This window comes from Pogoniulus pusillus, chromosome 11, assembly GCF_015220805.1.
Source record: "Pogoniulus pusillus isolate bPogPus1 chromosome 11, bPogPus1.pri, whole genome shotgun sequence".
Taxonomy (NCBI): Eukaryota; Metazoa; Chordata; class Aves; order Piciformes; family Lybiidae; genus Pogoniulus; species Pogoniulus pusillus.
The window spans coordinates 34,189,265-34,208,774 of NC_087274.1; the positions used below are offsets into that span (position 1 = coordinate 34,189,265).

The 19,510-nt window shown below is 54.4% G+C and overlaps 1 protein-coding gene across 1 annotated transcript in view; it reads left to right on the forward strand.

Annotated features, from left to right (window-relative positions):
- REEP1 (receptor accessory protein 1) overlaps nt 1–19,510 on the forward strand; it is a 75,172-nt gene that overhangs the window by 31,254 nt on the left and 24,408 nt on the right. Inside the window, 4 exon segments of the mRNA XM_064151710.1 lie at nt 192–264; nt 4,514–4,590; nt 6,143–6,263; nt 8,142–8,255. Coding sequence (XP_064007780.1) covers nt 192–264; nt 4,514–4,590; nt 6,143–6,263; nt 8,142–8,255 — 385 coding nt within the window.

Genomic DNA, 19,510 nt, shown 5'->3' on the forward strand with positions numbered 1-19,510 from the left:
CAATTGTTTCTCTCAGTTCAGTGACACAAAATCACTCCTGGACTGTACTTTGCACTCAAGCTTAAATCAAATCCTGACACCTTTTGCTAGTGCAAGGAACACATTTAACAGACGGGGGGGAAAGAATCTTTCCCTGTGACAGGAAATCAACTTAATCCGTTTGCTGTTTGTGTGTTGTTTTTCTTTTCCAGGCTTATCTTTGGCACTCTTTACCCTGCCTATTATTCGTACAAAGCCGTGAAATCAAAGGACATCAAAGAATATGTGAGTACCTAGCCCTGTGCTGTGCTGCTGCCTCTGCTTTCTGAGCTCACTTCCTCACTAGCCTGGGCTCTGGGAAAGCTCCTACACCTCATCAGGTCAGGGGGAAGGCTGGCCTGAGGGTGGCCTGGGCTGATTGCTGGGCACAAGTCTCAAATAAGCAGCCCTGAATTTGTGCTGCTGGCTGCCATGCAGTGCTGCTGTGCTGTCTGGCAAGGGCATTGCTGTGTCTGCTGCTGGGAGCTATATATGGCTGGCTGGCGAGAGGATGGCACCCAGAGCTTTGCCTGCTTCCCTTTGTTTCTGAAGAGCAGCACAAATCAAAGCCTTTTGGAAAAGCCTTGAAGCTTGAGCTGCTCCTTCAAAACAAGGATCAGAGGAGCCAACTGGGAGCACACAGGACTGAATCCTCAGATAGGAACATCCGTCCTTGTGGAGTGACCTACTTAGGGCAGGGCTGGCAGATAAAAGGGCTCCGTTGTTTGTGTGGGGGGCACAGAGCAAGTGGCATGTGAGAGAATCAAAATCACTTGGATGCTGTTGGGGCCCTGTAGGATTTGTAGTGCCCTTCACAACCTTCAGTGAACCTGATCTAGCCTCCAGGTGTTGCCTCTTCAATCCTCTCGAGGTCCCGGGGATAACACTTTCTCCTGTCTAGTTGCCTATCCCATTAGGTCCTCAAACTGTGACTCACTGTGGCAGCTGAGATTTTCCCTTTCTATCACTGTCCTTCAGGTGCTGCTCCTGTGTCACAGAACACAATAGCCAGTGCGGGCAGAGTGTCCCTGCAGCCCTTGCACAGCTCTGCTCCTGAAGCTTTGTACACCCTTGGCAGGATCACCCAGAGTAGATCGCACAGGAATGTGTCTAGGAGAGTTTTGAATATCTCCAGAGAAGGAGACTCACAGCCCCCCTGGGCAGCCTGTGCCAGGGTTCTGTCACCCTTACAGGACAAAAATTCCTCCTGATGTTTCCATGGCACTTCCTATGCCTCAGCTTCCACCACTGCCCTTGTCCTGTCATGGGCATCGCCTAGCAGAGCCTGGCTGCAGCCTCCTGGCACTCACCTGCACATCTTTATAACCATTGATGAGGTCACCTCTCTGGCTCCTCCAAGCTCCAAGCCCCATCTCCCTTAGGCTCTTCGTGTGACAGAGCTGTTCCATTCCCTTCAGCATCTTAACACATCTGCAGTCCTTTTCTGGAAAGTACTTTGTCGAAGGGTCCAGCTCCCGTTGGACATTCAGTGACAGAAGAGGAACTGCCATCAGACGCCGTGTGTTGTGGTGCAGCAGTGGGAGCAGCTGGTGTGAGACCTGGTTCCAGCTGAGCACACCAGCTCTGGGAATCCTGCTCTTGGGCTCTGGCAGTTTGAAGAAAGACTGGCGGGGTGCAAACCCTTTCTGTGCTCATCCAGACTGGTAAAACTATGGAGTCACAGAGTAGGTTGGGTTGGAAGTGACCTCAAAGCTCATCCAGTTCCAAGCCCCTGCCATGGGCAGGGACACCTCCCACTAGCCCAGGCTGCTCAAGGTCTCATCCATCCTGGTCCTGAACACCTGCTGTGTGTGGAGAGGGCATCCACGACCTCCCTGGACAACCTATTTTTACTTTGCTGGGTGTTTTAGGCTGATCCAAGCCCATCTGCACCAGGTCTTGGTTTGTTCTGCTGGCAGTAATGTCTTAACTGGCAGAACTGTGATGACAGAGAGCGTTCAAGCGTTACAGAAATACCTGGCAGAAGCTGCCTGGGAAAGAAGTAACCCCAGGCGCCTGCTGCTGTGAGAGTGTGAATAGAAGTAGAAACATTTGTATTACTTATAGTTTTAATGTATCTGTGCATTGCTGATGAGGCATTCCAGGGGTGCAGTTCCCTCGCTGGCTGACAGGTGCTTAGGGAATAATTCAGTACCTGCAGGGAGACAAAGCCACCGCAGATACTGTCCCCCTGCCTTCAGGAGATGCAGCCAATCAGAGCTGCGGAGATCCTTCCTTCTGCTGAGCAGCACCTACTGTAGCTATCCCTCTGTACTGCCTTCTCTCCAGCCTTCCCTTACTCTGTTAGAGTCATCCCAGCCGTAAGGGTCCAATTCTTTAATTCCTAGATTGTCAGGGATTTTACCTCCCTAAGCTTTCCAGCATTATGGCAGAGCTGCTTAGGGATCTGCAATCTCAAATACAGCTCATTAGACCCAAATGCTCAGTCAAATGAACAGCTTTTGTCTCACCACCACTTTTCCCTTGGAGAGTTTCTTAAATCACTTTGAACTGGGAGTTTTACAATGGAAAAACAAAACATCTTGAGGGGAAATGAAAAGTTTTTGTGTCATCTCCAATACTTTGAAGTTGTTCCTTACATCACCTCTGTGGTGACAGTGCCTCGGAAGAGGGATGCCTGGTAAAAATCACTGCAAGTGCTGAGAGCACGTGGCAAAGCTGTTGTTGTTTTCCAGCCCAGGAGGAACCAGTACTAGGCAACGTCAGAACAGTTTAGCTGTGCTCCTAAGTGCCATTTAGTACTCAGTGACAGCAAGCCCCAGACTCCTGAATCACTACAGCTCCCCTGACAAAGTCAAAGGCTCTCTTTCTGTGTCTGTCACTATCCCTGTAAAGGAGACTGTCCATAAACACTCTACCAAGGAGGCAGCCCCAGGGTGGGGGCACAGTGACACAGAGTCATAGAAAGCATCGAGGAGCCCTCTGAGCTCAGCCAGGCAGCCCTCAGCCCAGCACTGCAGGCTCAGCACCAAGCCAGCTCCCTCAGCACCAGCTCCACAGGCTGCTGCAGCACCCCCAGGGATGGGGACTGCAGCACTGCCCTGGGCAGCCTGTGCCAAGGGCTGAGAACCCTTCCAGTGCAGAACTGTTCCCTGAGCTCCAGCCTGAGCCTCCCCTGGGGCAGCCTGGAACCATTTCCTCTGCTGCTGTCCCTTGGCCCCGAGCAGCAGAGGCTGCCCCTGCTCACTGCAACCTCCCTGCAGGCAGCTGCAGAGAGCAGTGAGCTCTGCCCTCAGCCTCCCCAAGGCTGCAGCCTGCACACCCCCAGCTCCCTCAGCCCCTCCTCACCCCCAGCTGCTCCAGACCCTTCTCCAGCCTTACTGCCCTGCTCTGGACAGGCTCCAGCCCCTCAATGTCCTTCCTGCAGTGAGGGGCCCAGAGCTGAACACAGCACTCGAGCTGTGGCCTCCCCAGTGATGAGCACAGGGAGTGATCCCCTCCTGTCCCTGCTGCCCACCCTGCTTGTGATCCAAGGCAGGATGCCATTGGCTTTCTTGGCCACCTGGGCACTGCTGGCTCCTGGTCAGTCACTGCCAACCAGCACCCCCAGGTCCCTCTCCCAGCTGCAGCTTTCCAGCCACACATCCCCAGGTCTGTGACAGCACAGGGCAGCCTTTGGCTTCAAGTGTGGGGTAAGATGCCCCTTGCTAAAGCCCAGGTAAGGGAGTTAAGCTGCTAGGCTTGCCCTTGTCTCTGCCATGGGTTCAGCCTGTGGCTGTGGGGAGGCAGCAGCACTCAGCTGATGCAGGTAGCTCAGTGAACTGTGCTAGGTGCCCAGAAGCCCTGAGTCCTAGCATGGGTAGTTCCCTTTTTGTCCCTCCTGTCTGCTGTCCTCTGCCTTCAGGTGTTGTGTTAGTAATTACATTTTGTCCTAACTGCACTTCGGCCAACACTCCAGAATTACCCTCTGCTCTTAGGAGGAGATGAACGAATCGTTTTAATGCCCTGTGATAGGGCTGTGCTCTGCTGCTGGCCAGTGGAGCTTCCTCTGGAGGAACAGTCAGGCTGCTCTCAGTTTCACAAGACCAGCCCTAAAGGCTACCAAATGCCTTTCCAATGGGTTTGGATTGGAAGGGACCTCAAAGCTCATCCAGTTCCAGTCCCCTGCCATGGTCAGGGACACCTCCCACCAGCTCAGCTTGCTCAAGGCCTCATCCAACCTGGTCTTGAACACCTCCAGGGAGGTTGTGGAGCACAGACTCACGAAATGTGATCCCTTGATCACATTCTGTGAGTCTGTGCTCCACAACCTTCTCTGGGCAACCTGTGCCAGTGTCTCACCACCCTCACTGCCAAGAAATGTGACGAGTGCTGTATGCTGAGCTCCTGCATCAACTCAGAAGTAATTGTTCCATGCACGGTGGGGAGGAAGGACTTCTGGTTTCTGTGAGATTTACTCTGTGCACTTGTGCTTGTGTGAGATGTATGGAGGCCCCTGAGGAAAAGTGACCCAGCTGCTGTTTGTGTTTCCCAGGTCAAGTGGATGATGTACTGGATCATCTTTGCGCTTTTCACCACAGCAGAGACCTTCACGGATATCTTTCTGTGCTGGTGAGCACTGGATGGGGGAGGGCAGAGAAAAGGTGAAAAAGGGGGCACAAAGGTGCACTGCCTCTTCAGTGTGGGAGGCTGAGCTGCAGCCGCACAGTCCTGTCTGGAGGAGTCATGCTGCTTCCTCAGGGCAGGCAAGAAAGAGGCTGGGACTGCTCAGTGCTCTCAGTAGTGAGAAGTCACCACTAGAGTCCTAGTGCCCTGCCTGAGCAGCTGACGTCCGTGCTGGGTGCTTGCAGAGATCGTGCAGCCAGCAGCAGTTGTGGCTGCTGGACATGGCTGGCTGTGCCCTGCAGTGAATGCAGAGATGCAGGGGGTGGGCAGAAGCAGCCCTGCAGCACAGGGCTTTGTGTGGGGGGGAGCAGCTGCTGGGCTGTTTTGCCAGGCCCTTTCCTGGTTAGTCTGGGTCCTTGGTGTGGTGGAGGACACTTACCCTCCCGACTGATGGCATCTCAATGGAACCAGTGGAAGGACTCCTGCTGCACTCTCTCTGTCGGGGCAAGAGCACTGGGCTGCTCAGGTTTGGAGGTGTCTGTTCCTTGGTTGTCCTTTGTAAGTCAGGCCTTTCCAGTGGAAGCCAGGGAAAGCAGTCGCCTTCAGGGCGAAAATGAACTGTAGCTTGTCCCTGTGCTGCATGCTTCCAGTGAGCCCTGCAAGCCAGGGCATAGACCCCTACGGCAGCATGGCAGGGCTGCTGGAGGGAAGAGAAAGGATCCTGTTGTGGCTCTAATTGACTTGCAGATCTACCTCCGTGGTACTCTCTTTTCTTGAAAGCTGTGCTGTGTAGGTCTCTCTGCAGCAGGGAAAGACTGAGTGTGATGCAGGGATGCCCAGGAGGTGTGAGGCTGGCCTGGCAAATCCCTGTGCAGAGGTGCACCGGCTCAGACCTGTTGGCTTGGTGGCTCAGCTGGCTCGGCGGGGCTGCGGGAGCACAGTAGCAGCCTGTCTGGGTGCAGCAGGGCTGGGGCACAGCCGTCACTGGGGCTCTGTGCTGCTCTCACTTGTCCCTGCCTACAAAGGGTGGCATCGGTTCCTGGTGCTGCTGGAGTGTTCCTCAAGCATGGAGATCTAGGCTTTGTCCTCCACACAAGTCTGGGTGATCTGACCTCAAGCAGTCCCTGGCTTGTCACAGCACATCCTGCTACCTGAAAGCCAGAGTGTGGGTCTGCACCTTTCTGTTGCATGTTCCTGTGTTGTGGCTTCAGTCAGACAGTGTTAGCCTAGAAGCAGAGAGATGAAATGCTGCTGTCAGTGAAATACTGCTGTGCTGGTTTGCACTTTGCTCCCTTACAATGGGATGGTGCACAGCAGCATCTGTGCTCTTTGCTTGTACAGCAGAGTCTCTTCCAGACTGTCAAATAGTGGCTTCCCCTAGCCGCTTGCCTAGTTGAGCTGTCTGCAAAGGTGAGCTCATGTGTTCAGATCTCTGGATTCTTTGGCAGGCAAAAGTAGTCCCAAGCTAGACTGGCCAGGCCCTTCCTGTGCTGGGCATCTCTGGTGGAGGGCAGTGCTTACCTCTGAGAGTGGATGTTAACAGCTCTTTCTCTTCCAGGTTTCCATTCTACTATGAACTCAAAATAGCTTTTGTAGCTTGGCTGCTGTCTCCATACACAAAAGGCTCCAGTCTCCTGTACAGAAAATTTGTTCATCCAACACTGTCTTCAAAGGAAAAGGTAATCACAGGAGCCTGGGTCCTCTCAGGGTGAAGCAGATCTCCAGGGTGTTTACTCCAGTCTTTCCTTGAGGCACTGGGAGCTGCTGCCTCTCTTCCTTTACTACTTGATTCTACCTTTTGGGTTGGTGCTTTTGTTCTGTGGTTGTTGTGTTTTTAGACACTGGCATCTGCTCAGTGCACTCACACATCTTAACTGATCTTTGTGCACTTGGAGTTGGGAGGGAATGGGATAAAAATAACTCGAGCCATTTAGCAGAGTGTAGCTGGAGCTGAAGTTGTGGCACATCAGAGAAGCAGGGTCTGGCAGACAGGGCTCTGACTTTGTTCCCAGCTCTGCCTGGAACAAACAGCCAGGCCTGGCTGGAGAGGGCTTGGCAGCAGCTGCCTGGCTGGGAGCTACAGGGCATGCTGCAGTGAGGTGTGGGGGTGTTGAGGCCCTGAGCTGAGAAATGCCTTGCTGAATCCAGAGTGCTAGTCCTGGGGGAGAGGTACAGCACAGCCTGCATTGTTCCCTTGCCTGGGAGATGCCTGTGACTGCGAATGGGACAGTGCCAGGCAGCTCCACTTGGCTGATATGAGCAGCCAGTGCAGAAACAGCCACAGACCAACATGCAGGCTGCTGAGCAGCTGCTGGCACTGGCAGCATGGAAGATCTCTGCCTACTCACAGGCAGTGCATGAAGCTATGCCTCAGTCCTCTCCAGGACAGTGGGGATCAGCACCCTGCTCTCTGCTTCCTGGGACTTGCTGCTCACTCATGCTGCTCACATGTCCTGCTGGTACACTTTGAGTTGCCACCCCTTGTCCACTGGGCATAGGGAGATCAGTGAAGAGCAAGCAGCTTCTTGAAGCCTCCAGTTCCTACTAAGGCAGCACTACGGAAGCTGAGTACTAGAAGTCATTGTCAGGCATTATCAACCAGACCTCTGTGCCCTGAGAATGGTGAGAGCAGGAGCTTGACTGCATGTCGAAGAGTCTTGAAGTCCAGAAGCTCTGAACCTACTGATTCTGTGGGCATTTTGAAGATGAACACTGCAGTGTTCAGCTGCAGGGCAGTGCAGTTGCAGCAGAACAGTGTCATGATTCTTGTTAACCCGACCATGAGCCAGCAGTGTGCCCTTGTGGCCAAGAAGGCCAAGGGCAATCTGGAGTGCATTAGAAAGTTTTTGGTCCAGTGAGGTTCTCCTGCCTCTCTGCTCTGCCCTGCTGAGGCCACATCTGGAATCTTGTGTCCAGCTCTGGGACCCTCAGCTCAAGAAGAACCTCAGGGAAGTGCTGCAGAGAGCCCAGCCCAGAGCCAAAGCTGCTGCAGGCAGTGAACATCTCCTGTGGGGCCAGGCTGAGGCAGCTGGGGCTGGGAGCTGGCAGCAGAGCAGCCTGAGGGCTGCCCTCAGTGCTGTGCTGAAGCTGTGCAGGGCAGTGTGGGCAGGACACAGCCAGGCTCTGCCCAGGGGTGGCCAAGGGCAGCCCAAGGGGCACTGGGGGCAAGCTGGAGCAGAGGAGGTGTCAGGGAACAGGAGGGGAAATTTTGTCAGCGTGAGAGTGCTGGATCCTGGAGCAGGCTGCCCAGAGAGGCTGTGGAGTCTCCTCTGGAGGTGTCTCTCTTGCTGCCAGCTCCTGTGGTGGTTGCACTGTGCAAGTGTATCCCAGCCCTGGGTCCCAGTCTTCCACTGGCAGCATGCAGAGGTCCCAAACACTGCAGTGGGGCTTGCTGCCCCCTGCAGAGCTCTCCTCTTGCAGACGCTGGCTGCAACCAAGACGGAGGAGGTGCAGGACTCCTGCCTCCATAACGTGCTGTGGCCCTGCCAAGAGTTTGAGTGGGAGCTCTCTGAAGTTATCCTTCTCTTCTGCCTGTTCTGGGTGCTGCTGCTGTGCAGGAGATCGATGACTGCCTCATCCAGGCCAAGGACCGCAGCTACGACGCGCTGGTGCACTTCGGCAAGCGGGGGCTGAACGTCGCAGCCACAGCAGCTGTCATGGCAGCTTCGAAGGTAAAGGCGTGGGTCGGGGCGGGGGCACTGCCATCTGCTCTGCAGCCCTCGCCGCCGGTGGCCACAGTGTGCGGAGGGAGGGCTGCGCAGGGCAGGCTTTCACTTGCCGGTTGTGATCGCGGCCCCGTCCCCGGTTCGGCAGCCGCACAGGCGCCTGCTGCAGTCAAGACGAGGTGGTGCGCTGGAGCCTGGAGAAGGCTGAAAATGAAGATCTAAGAACAGGGTTTGCCTCAGGCCTCTGGCTTTGGCGTTCCGCCGGTGGTGCGGTGGCCGTGGCGGCAGTCCTGTGCCCTGGCTGCCTGCAGCACGCTGCCGGGCGTGGGAGCGCGGTGCAGCTGACCCCGCAGGGCAGCAGATGTTCGGGCAGCGCTTCCTGCGGGGACGGGACAGGCCTTCTGCAGCCCTGTCGCTCAGCTCTTGAGAGCTCTGCACCATCTACAGACCTGTCATTTGGGCACCAACAGACAGCAGATATGATCTGAAGCTCCTGAAGGCCGGAAGGATGTCTGTGAGGCTTGCACGTGCCACACCGGGGGCTGCTTATGTGGGTCCATAAGAGTGGATGGAAGGTGGCACTGGTCACTTCTGGAGGCTGAGTGGGGAGATGTATCCTGTGTGCTCCTAGAGCCAAAACCAGGTAAAGAGGTTCTGGCTCTGTTTCTTTGCTTGCATAAAAGGAGCTGCTTGCAAGGAGTTGATAGTTCATTCTGTGGTCTTGCTCTCTGGCCGCGGATCATGTCAGGGGAGGTGTGCACTAGACTTTTGTGTCTGGGGGCAAGCCTCATGTGTAAGGGGTGGCTTTCAGGCAGGCCTCTTGTAGGAGGGTAGTAGGAACATGTGAATGGGAGCTGAAGGAAGTGATTTCCTCCTGCCAAATGCTTTTCACGTGGCCTCAGGCACATCATTTTAGTGTGCCCTGGTCTTACCCTCCGTAGAAATGCATAATGCATGCTTAGGAGGCCAGCTATGATCAAGACTATCGAGCATGTTGAATGAAGGGAGCAGGGGCCCTGGGATATGCTGTGCACCTGCAGGATTGCAGGATGTACAAAAGCTATATCCTGCTCCAAAGAAAAGCCCCAGACTGCCTCCTTTTTCCTTGCCAAGTGTTCTGCAGCCTTGCCTTGCCTCAGTTCTTCCAAACCACTGCTCTTCAGTGGGGAGGCTCTACTAACCCAGGCACTGCTGGACAATGCTGGGCTGAGGCCTGGGATAAAGGTGGGGCTAAGGCACAGCTGTTTGGCATATACCTGGACAAAGCAACATTGATGTGGTGCCTCTGTGACACTTTTGCTGCTGCTTGCAGGCCTGAAAAAGTCACTGCATGGACATAAACAGGCTCTGAAAACTGCCCTTCCTCTGAGCCCTGTCCTGCAGTGTGCTGAAGACTCTGTGCTAGAGATGGTTTTAGGATGGAGTGAGAAACTGTGTCTGAATCCTGGAGGAATTCTGCCTTCCCTTTGGTGGATCCTGAGTATGAGAAGCTCAGCAGTAGCCCAGACCCACAGTGCCAACCTGTTTGTTGCAGAACTCTTCACCCTGGATGAGCAGTCAGCACCACTCTCCTTTTCTGGTGTTTTCTTGGGAATCTCACAGCCTTGAAAAGTGTCTCAAGGGGCAGTGGGGAGCCGGGCAGCAGGGAGAGGATTCTGCAGGGTACAAGGCAGACGTTGTTTAGCATGAGTTAATGAAGCTCTCCATTCAGTGCTGGAAGAAAGCAGCTCTGTTACTTGGGTGGGCATTGTTGTGTGGCACATCTGCCAGCCCAAATGGAGAGACAACAGGCAAGAGACTGCAGCCTGTTGGTGGGCCAGAATAGTCTCCTGCCTGCTACTTTGGCAGGGGAAAAGGATCTGTTGATAAGATTGAGAGGCTGTTACTGGACTGACAATTTTTTTTTACAGCAGAGCAAGGACTGTTCATGTCTTTGCTTCAGTCTTGATGTTAAAATGACCCTGAACATGTAAGGAAAAAGAGCGCTCCTGGCTTCTTTCATCCCTGCAGCATGTGGCCTCCACCAAGGTGTGTGCATCTGTGTGCCTCATGGTGCAGATCAAGACAAAGCTCTCCTCCTCCGAAATGGAGTGGTGCTCCTGCTCCCAGTGGGTTACTGTGCACCAGCTCTTTGGACATCCCTGCTTTGTCCAAAATCTATCAGCAAGCCAATACAGAGAGAGGAGAAAAGGAAATGCTGTTTCTTCAAGCCCCCAAATGTGTCCCAGGAGTGACTGAGCCAAGACAAGGGAAAAAGGACACAAATTCATTATGAGGAATGGGCATCAGCTGAGAGAGTGAGGTCTCCCCTTCCTGGCTGTGGGAAGCAGGCAGCTTAGCTCTACTGCTCATGGAACCGCATCCTGAAGACATTCACACCCTTCAGGCTGTAACAGTCGGGAGTGGTTCGAGCAGACTCTGTCCTTGCCTTTCGAGCAGGAGGAGCTGCGTGGCTGTGGGTTGCAGCCTGATGTGCAGAGCAGCAGTGCTGAGCTGGGCTTGCTCAGGTACCGAGGCCGTGACGTGGGGTGGGTGTGGTAGTGTCTCCATTGAGCTGATGGAAGGGATTTGTTTCCAGGAGAGGAGCAGGCAGCAGTGGTAGCAGCTGCCCTTGCCCTGGTTTTCAGCTGCCCTTAGGTGTATGCCAACGCCCTCACTTGAGAAGGAGGTGTAACAGAGCTGGGTCGGCCTTCCTGGTGATCGGATCTTTGGCCGTGTGCGGTGAGGCAGATCTCGCGGGGAAGGGCTGAACTCACTATGCAAGGACACAGCACAATCCAATGTGGATCAAAGCCAGTGACAACTTTATTTAGTACACACCTGCTTATATGTGTTACAGATAATATATGCATACATGTAAGAAGCTAAATGGCTGAATCTCTAAACACCCCATTTGCATGGTGCACCTACTTGCTACGTGCAGCTGCCAGCAGCAAACTACTTCTTATCTTATTCAGAGTTAGCTGTATCCTGCTCTGCTTGAGTTGTCTGCTGACTCCTCAAGGACAGTGCCTCCCTAGCTAACTATATTAAATGCTGCCTTTGTTTATTCAATATGTCTTTGTTTCTTCAATGTGGCCTTTGTTTCAGTGTGGCCTAGCACAGCCTTAATTTAGTTCCATATACTCATCCTGCTTGCCCACCTCTAAGTCATGTCCATTTTCCTTTAGCCATTCTGCAACAGCCATGCTCCATCTCTTCACTGCTGCTTGGGTCCTTACCACAGGCTGCAACCTGTGCACAGCTCCTGACCCTTTCTCCTTTCTGTCTTCAACAGCCTGCAGCTGTGGCTAGCAGGTTCATCTGCCTGCCTCCTGCTGCCCTCCCCTGCTGTTTTGTTTTGAAGCCACAGTTGTGCTCACGCTGGCACAGAGCTGTGCCAGTTCATTTCACGGACTGAGGAGCTGTCGGTGTCCCAAGTGCCCTGGGTCTGCCCAGCTGGCTCACTTGGGTGTTTTCTCTCTCTCTGGAGTCTATTTTTGGTGCTCTCTGAGCAGACAGAGTGTTGGCTATCTGTTCTGTTAGTGCTGGGCAGATCTTTGCTCTGCCCTCAGCAGTTTGCCTCGCCCCCAAAGAGCTCAATCTCCTTTGGGGCACTGTGATCCTGTCCTCATTTCTTGGTGACTCTGTCACACACTGTGCCTTCAAGTGGGTCAGTCCCCAGGAGCAGGGTTAGGTGACAAGGCAGTAAATCCTGCAGCTCTTGCTGTGTTTTCAGTCAGCTCCCTGGTTCAGCCAATGCTGCTCCCCAAGGGCTCTGAGCACTGAGCACCACCTCCCTGCCAGCTCACCTCAGGTGAGGAAGAGAGGAGCCCAACAGAAGCCTTCTTCTGGGCTACAGCAGGAGAGCAGCAGTGAGGCTGCTACAGCTCCAGCACTGGGGCAGGTGCAGGGTCTTGGCCAGGCAATGGAGATGTCAGTTGGAGGCCTGGACACGAGTGGGCTTTTCATTGGCACCAACCAGGTTTAGAACGTAAGTGGCTGGCACTCAAGTGTCTGCAGGGAGCAGAGTAGGGATGGCTTAGAAGCAGAAGCAGCAGCTTCCAGCAGGCCCTGCTGCCACCATCTCCCAGCACTTCCTCATCCTCCATCTGAGCCCCTCCACCCCAGCTATCTTGCCCTGTGCTTAATCACCAGTTCCTCTATCCCTGCTTGCCTTCCCAAGACTCTACCCACCCATTGCCTCCCCTGTCCCTCCATCACCCCTGTTGCCAATTCCACACTCCTTTCCAGCCCTCTGACCATCTCCCTCAAGCTCCTGGCATCCCCATGTCCTGTTTTGTGTTCCTGCCTTTGCCAGGCAGTTCTGCCAAACAGGCCAATGTCTTGCCTCATCCCCAAGACCAGTCCTGCTTCTGACCATCACCTATCCTCAAGCTGCAGCCTTAACTCTGCTTTTCAAAGGAGAGCTGCAGAAAACATCCCACAGTAAAGAGCTCACCATGACCCAGAGATTTCTTCTTGTGTACCTTCCTCTGCCCTTCTTCTGCCCTCCTGTGTGCAGGGCAGGTCCTGTTTGCACCCCCTGCGCTCTCTTCCACAGGTCACTCCTTGGGCAGGGGAGTGGGGCACAGCCTGCAGCTGGCAGCAGCTGCAGCAGTTGGCAGGAGGTGGTAGATGAGGGTGGAGGCAGAGGCAGCAGGCACGCGTGGCTGCTGCCAGTGAAAGCATCCTTGTGCCTCAGGTCTGAGCAGCGGCCCGGGAGCCTTTGCCATGCGGGACACGAGGCTGTGGTGCTGCCAGAACAGCAGCCCCTGGGTGTTCCTGCCAAGGAGCAGGCATGCAGAGGGAGCAGAAGGCTTCCAGAGCGGCTGCTCTGCCTCCCGAAGGCTCAGCAGTGTGGTGCCAGCAGGTCTCGGCCCACAGCCACCTCTCTGCTCTGACTCTGTCACCTCCGTGCCCACCCTTGGGTTCGTCCCCCCAGGCTTACAGCTCAGCTAGCTCAGGGTGCCGCAGCCCGGAAACGTGTAGGGACACTTCTCAGAGCCTTTGCCGTGGGGTCAGCAGGGCCTGGGAGGACAGCGCTGGCCACGATCCGCATTTCATCCCCTCTGCTCCAGCCGCAGCTTGTCCTGGGTTTCTGGGCCCTGGCTGCTACAGCCCTGCAGCCAGCGCTCAGAGCTGCCATGCGAGTTGAGACCTGCCTCTTGCAGGAGTTAGCAGCGAATGCGTGTGCAGGAGAGAGCTGCTGCCTTTCGCGGCGTGACAGTGAGCTGCGCTTCCACTTGACCCGGGAGAGAGGGAGCGAGGGTGGGGAGCATCCTGTCGTGCGGGGCGCTGGGCGAGGCCTCTCTGCAGTGAGCAGCTTCTGCTGCCCAGGGGCAGAGCCTTTCTTGCTTCCCGAACCTCTCAGGGGTCAGTGCCGCCCACTCTGCTGGGTACCAGCTCTGTAGCGGCCACTCTGTGCCACGGGCTGCAGAAGCCAGGAGTGATTCAGAGTACACAGTCTGAGAAGCCTTTGGGGGGCTGTTAGTGTCCTCAGAAGGGCTGAGTGCTGCTCTCGGAAGGAGCTTCCTTTAAAGGATCTCCCATTAGAGATCTAGAATCAGAGCTCTCGTGGCTGAGCCTTGTCACGCTGGCAAGGGAAGCAGCAGATGGCTTCCTTCAGCCTGCCACTGGCCACGGTGTTTGTGAGCTGCTCCTGTCGTGTTGTCACATACCTTTCATTCCTAAGTCTTGGAGAGCCTTCTCCCCAGGTGACAGACCCCAGCGCTGGGCTGGGCTCTTGCCGTTTCTCCTTGCTGGCTCTTTGCTCGGTGTCTCCAAGAAGCAGCCAGCTGGCAGTGAGTGCCCAGGCAGTGTGCAAGCTAATTTATACAGAGGGCCCAGGCTGGGAGAGACAATACCAAACAGTTCCCAGGAGAGGAAATGAGCTGCACAAACAAGCAAGGTGGACGGAATTAAGGATCCACCACTGGCTTCAATGCCAGCTGACTTCCCTTCCAGCCTTCGCTGCTGCCTGGCAACACCAAAGCTGAGAGCTGTCCCAGGCTAGCTGTGGCATGCAGGCTCACCTGGCCATGAAGCCATAGCTTGGGGATGTTGGTGTTCACGTGGTGGCAGAAGCAGTTTCCTCCTTCACTCAGGCCTGTGCCCAGGCCACACAGCAGATTGCTCTTACCTGCGGGCAGGCAGGTTGGGTAACCCTGCTCCTGCAAACCCCTGCTCCGGGCAGTGGGTGATTGCCCAGCCTTTCTGGGCTGGGGCGAGTGCCCTGTGTCCCTCACCTCATCCTCTGCCTCATTTCATCATAAATGCCTCTGTGGTTACGATCTGAAGCCTGCATCCCAGGGGTGCCAGACACTGGGGGTGTCTGCATTGGAGAGCATCCTGGAGCTGCAGGAGTGGAGTGACTGTCGCAGGCTGAGTGCAACCTGCTTTACTCTTTAAACACATCCTGCCAGCCAGGGCTGTGCCCTGCTTTCTTCCTCTCTGGGCAAGCTGAGGAAGGGAGAACCCCTGCTCAAGTCCACAGGTGGGTGGCCCTGCTTTTTCTGTGTGTGTCTCTGCACATGGTGCCCAGTGCCGTGCGCGTGTCTGACCTCCATAGTTTCTGCCTCAACCAGAATGTCTCAAAGCTCTCATTCATGTTGCCACAATGGCTCTCTTTTTCCTCTGATAGGTGTCTCAGCTCCTTCATTTACACTTGTATTTGGACCAGAAAAAAGGGCAGGTAATCTGCTGAGTGCCGTTACTAACTCCTAACCAATTTCTGCTTCACCCTTTGAACTGTTTTCAGCTGAGACTGGGCTGAGGCCAGATGCTGTCTGCTCTGCTCCCAGTGTGTGCTGAGCTTCAGCAGCCTGGCTTTGATCTCAGCAGCAAAATGCCTTCCAGGTCCTCTGTGGCAACCAGAGACTCCAGTAGCCAGGCAGGGAGCTTTGTGCTTGGAAAACCATTCTGACTTGAGTCCTTGCTACTTGCATTGGCCAAGCTGCTGTGTTTGCCACTGCTCTTTCACTACAGGATCAAGGGAGCCTCTCTCCCACTGCTATGATCCCATTATGGGCTGGTTGGGGTTGCAATGATCTGATTATGGGATGGATGGGGTTGCAGTGAAGCTGCTGAGGCTGGCATGTGGCTCAGAAGTGCAGACACATCTCAGAAAGGATTTTCTGGCAGGTGTGGTTGGGAAAGTCCTGCTGACACCATAGCAATAACTGACATCCCAGGACCACTCAGTCCAGCTTGCAGGCTATGAGATGCATGCAGCCACATTGCTGGCATGGAGGGGAGCTGCTAACCAGAGGGACAGGGAGAATGTTAACAGGGTTAGTATTCTGCTGGAAGTGTGGTGAGCGTGACTTGGTGCTGCCTTGCCTGTCCATTGACTGATCCTAAGATGCAGAAGGCCATCAGGAGCCGTCTGGAACTAACCCTGGTCATACTGAAAGCTCTTTTTATGACTTGACTTTTCGCAGCCCCTGATTCGTGCTGCAGTTTGCAGGTATCAGAGGTGTACAGAAGCCTGTATGCAGCCTACAGAATCCTTGCAGGCTGTCAGACTGAAGGTATGATGCAACCTGTTTGTTGATGTTCACTCAAATTGGAGTGTTCTATTAAGTGCAGCATTTTAGCTGCTGTTCCTAGTTCTGTTTGCCTGCAGCCTATGTACCTGGACTATTCCTACTGAATGGTTTGCCAGGCTCAAAAATCCACCTCCCTTTAAAAAGTTGTACTTCAAATGTGAATGCAGAGAGAAAATAGAGAGGTAAAGCAATGAAGACAAGTGCAACTGTTTCTGATGGAGTGCCTTTTACAGTGCCTGCCACCCTGCTGACCTCAGGGTTTGGAAGGCATCAAGGTTTCTGCTCCCTCCACGCCACTACTGGTTGCAGCAGCACGTGTGCTCTGGGCCCACGGGGGTGAGAGTCTCTGGAGATGGTGCTGATGCATAGAGAAAGGTAGCCTGCCGCTTCGCTGGCCCTGAAAGCTCAGTGCTTGGAGTTTGCCCTGTTCTTTAGAACCAAAGCAAGGAGAGAACCTGTAGCCATGGGTGAGTAAGATTTGCCTGCCTCACAGCTGCACTGCTGACCCAAGCAGGTAGATGTTCCTAAATTAGTTGTGGATTAATGATTATGCTACATGGGTGGGAGCTGGGACTTCCCTTAGGATCACAGCTCAACTTCTGCATATCTTGATGAGTTCTGCCCTAGTGCTGTTGGTAGTGCCATGAATCTAAGCATGGTTAGTGCCAGCTGGGGGCCATGCTGCCAGGTCCTCTGTAATGTTTGTCTTTTGTACTATTGAATGGCGCCGAGCCCTGCCCCAGCCTGGTCCTTATCTGCCCCCAAAAAGAGAGAACTGTCTCCTGAAAGCACCTAGTGAGGTTGGTAGATGCTGGGAAAAGAAGCCTGAAGGGATCCACTTTCAGCTTGTGCTGCACCTTCACCTCTAGGGTGAACTTTTTGAGAGGCCAGGGGATGAGATGAACTTGGGAGCAAGCACACTACAGTGAGCGGGGAGCAGAGAGACACCTGCCCACTCATTGCCTCCAAAGCTCACCTCCAGCACACGTGCCATGCTTGTGGGAGCAGTCTGTGTCCTAGGAAAAGGTGGAGAAGGTACAAGTTCAATCTAGGCAGGCAGGCTTCTTCTGCCCAGGGAGACTAAGACTCAGCCTGGAGAAGAGAAGGCTCCAGGGGAGTCTAATAGCAATCTTCCAGGACCTGCAGAGGACTACAAGAAGGCTGCAGAGGGACTCTTCACAAAGGCCTGCAAGGACAGGACGAGGGCAATGGCTGCAAACCAGAGCAGAGCAGACTGAGATTGGATGTGAGGAACAAGTTCTGCCCCAGGAGGCTGCTGGAACATTGCAGCAGGTTGCCCAGGGAGATGGTTGAGGCCCATGTCTGGAGATACTGCAGGTGAGGCTGGACAGGGCTGTGGGCAGCCTGCTCTAGTGGAGGATGTCCCTGCTGAGTGCAGGGGGTTGGACTGGATGAGCTTTGGAGGTCCCTTCCAACCCAGACCAATCTGTGATTCCAGTGCCACTTCAGGCTTGTGTCCTCAAACAGGGAATGAAGTCCCCAGACTACAGGTCCCACACTGGCAGCCTCAGTTTGTGTTCAGTGAGGGGAAGGAGGGAGAAGTAGTGTCAGAGCCTGCCCCACAGCCCTTCCAGCCCCCCCCCAAAGGCTGCATGATAGCATCTTGCTGGTTTGCTGTTACCACAGCTACTGTCTCGTTGTGGCTGCTGTCATGCTCCAGGGTGAAGCTGGCCCAGGTGAGTGTGGACATGCTGCAGACATGGCTCTGACCTGCAGCACAGACACAGCTCTAGGACCAGGATCTTCTCACTGTGCATACACAGTCTGCTGAAGTTCCTGGGGCATCTCCCTTGTCTGTGGCAGTTGAAAGAGCATCTGCATGATCACAGCCAAGACTGTGAACAAAGCTCCCCGAACAATTGCTCCTCACCTTCCACATGACTGCTTTAACCAGACTCAGTCCTAGATGTGTGCAGTGCTGAATCTGTTGTGAAAGAAAGCTCTGACCTTGCTTTTTCTTTTGTCAAGAAATGATAAGTCTGATTGTGGAATAAGAAGTGTTAGAGCTGGATAAAGTCTGCGTTGCTAAAACGTGCAGCTGTGGCAGTGCAAACCCTGACAGTGCTGGCACTGCAGGGGTCTGTGGCTTCACATGCAGCAGCTGCTGCTCTGGCAGGGAGACTGAGGCTGCTGTCAGCATTTCTCATTGTGCTCTGAAACCATCCTGGCTCTGTGGTAATCATCACTTCTGTCCTGTTTCTGTTTGTGGCCAGGCAGAAATGTGACAGAGAATTGTGTTCTTCTGTGCCCTTTGAGCCATTAAACCAAACCGTCCCTGCAAAGATACAAAGACAGAGGGGAGGAAGAAGAGCAGGGCAGGGGAGCCAGCAGGTGCTCGGCTGTCTGCAGTGGCCTCCCCTAGCCTCAGCCTTTGCTGCTCCTGCAGCTTGGGACTTGGATAGGTTGTCTGATGGACAGGTGGGAGCAGTGCGTCGCTGTTGTCTGTGTGCTGTGGAACCCTGAGCTGTGCTGTTAGAGGCTCAAGAGAATGGAAATCAAGGACAATTTTGATTGTATTTCCCTAGTCATAGTTGTTCAGCTGAGCTGCCAGGACTCTGTTTAAGGCCGTGGCTGTGACATGCTAATGCAGCAGACCCACAAGTGACAGGCACAGCTCAGGCCCTTGGTTCAGAGCTCTCTTTGGTGCCTTTGATCATTATATGCTGCTCTCTCCCAAGTTGCAAGGCAAGGATATTAACATTTCTTCTTCCTTGCCACGCAGAAGGCTCATCTGTCATCTTTCCTGCCAGCCTGGTATGCCACGAAAGTCTCTGCTCTGACCTGGCTCACGCTCACACACGTGGCTGGCTGCCTGAGTGAAGTGGCATTTGGGTTAGCTGGCTGAGCTGGGTGGCTGGTGGAGGGGAAAACCTTGAGCGCTGCTGACACCTGAGCTGGTGGTGAAGGAGGAATCCTGCACTCAGGTTTCGGAGCTCATCAGCTGCTGACCCTCCAGCTTTGCTGCTCCTGTCACCCTGCAGCAGCACAACAGGCTGGCTGCCCTCAGCATGCCTGCCAGGGAGCTGCCTGGTGTAGGATGTCTTCTGGTGCCTTTAAGCGAGCTATGAAGTACAGGGTGGCTGTGCAGTGGCCCAGTTTGGGCTGCAAAACTCACCCAGAGCTCTGAGAGGCTGAGCTCACAGCCAGCTGAGCTGCCAGGCAGGGAAACTTCAGCCTATCAGCCCAGGGACACTGCACAGTAACTGTGCCCTGGACTGGCCGAAGAGGAGGAACTGTTTCATTTTGAAGGTGATAGAATGATGGAACAGGCTGCCCAAAGAGGTTGTGGAGTCTGCAGATACTCAAAACCTGCCTGGGTGCCATCCTGAGCAACTAGCTCTGGGTGACCTCACTTGTGCCCTGGGATAGGACAAGGGCAGTAGATGGAAACTGCAGCACAGGAGGTTCCCCCTTAACACAAGGAAGAACTTCTTGACTTTGAGGGTCCCAGGGCCCTGGCACAGGCTGCCCAGATCGGTTGTGGAGTCTCCTTCTCTGAAGCCTTTCCAGCCCTCTCTGGATGTGTTCCTGTGTGACTTGTGCTGGATTCTCTATTCCTCCTCTTGCAGGGGTTGGACTGGAAGATCTCCAGAGGTCCTTCCAACCGCTAACATCCTGTGATCTCGTGGTCCTGCCATAGCTAGGGGGATTGAACTAGATGGTCCACTCCAGCCCCCAGCATTCTGTGAATCACCTGAGCTGCCCCTTGCA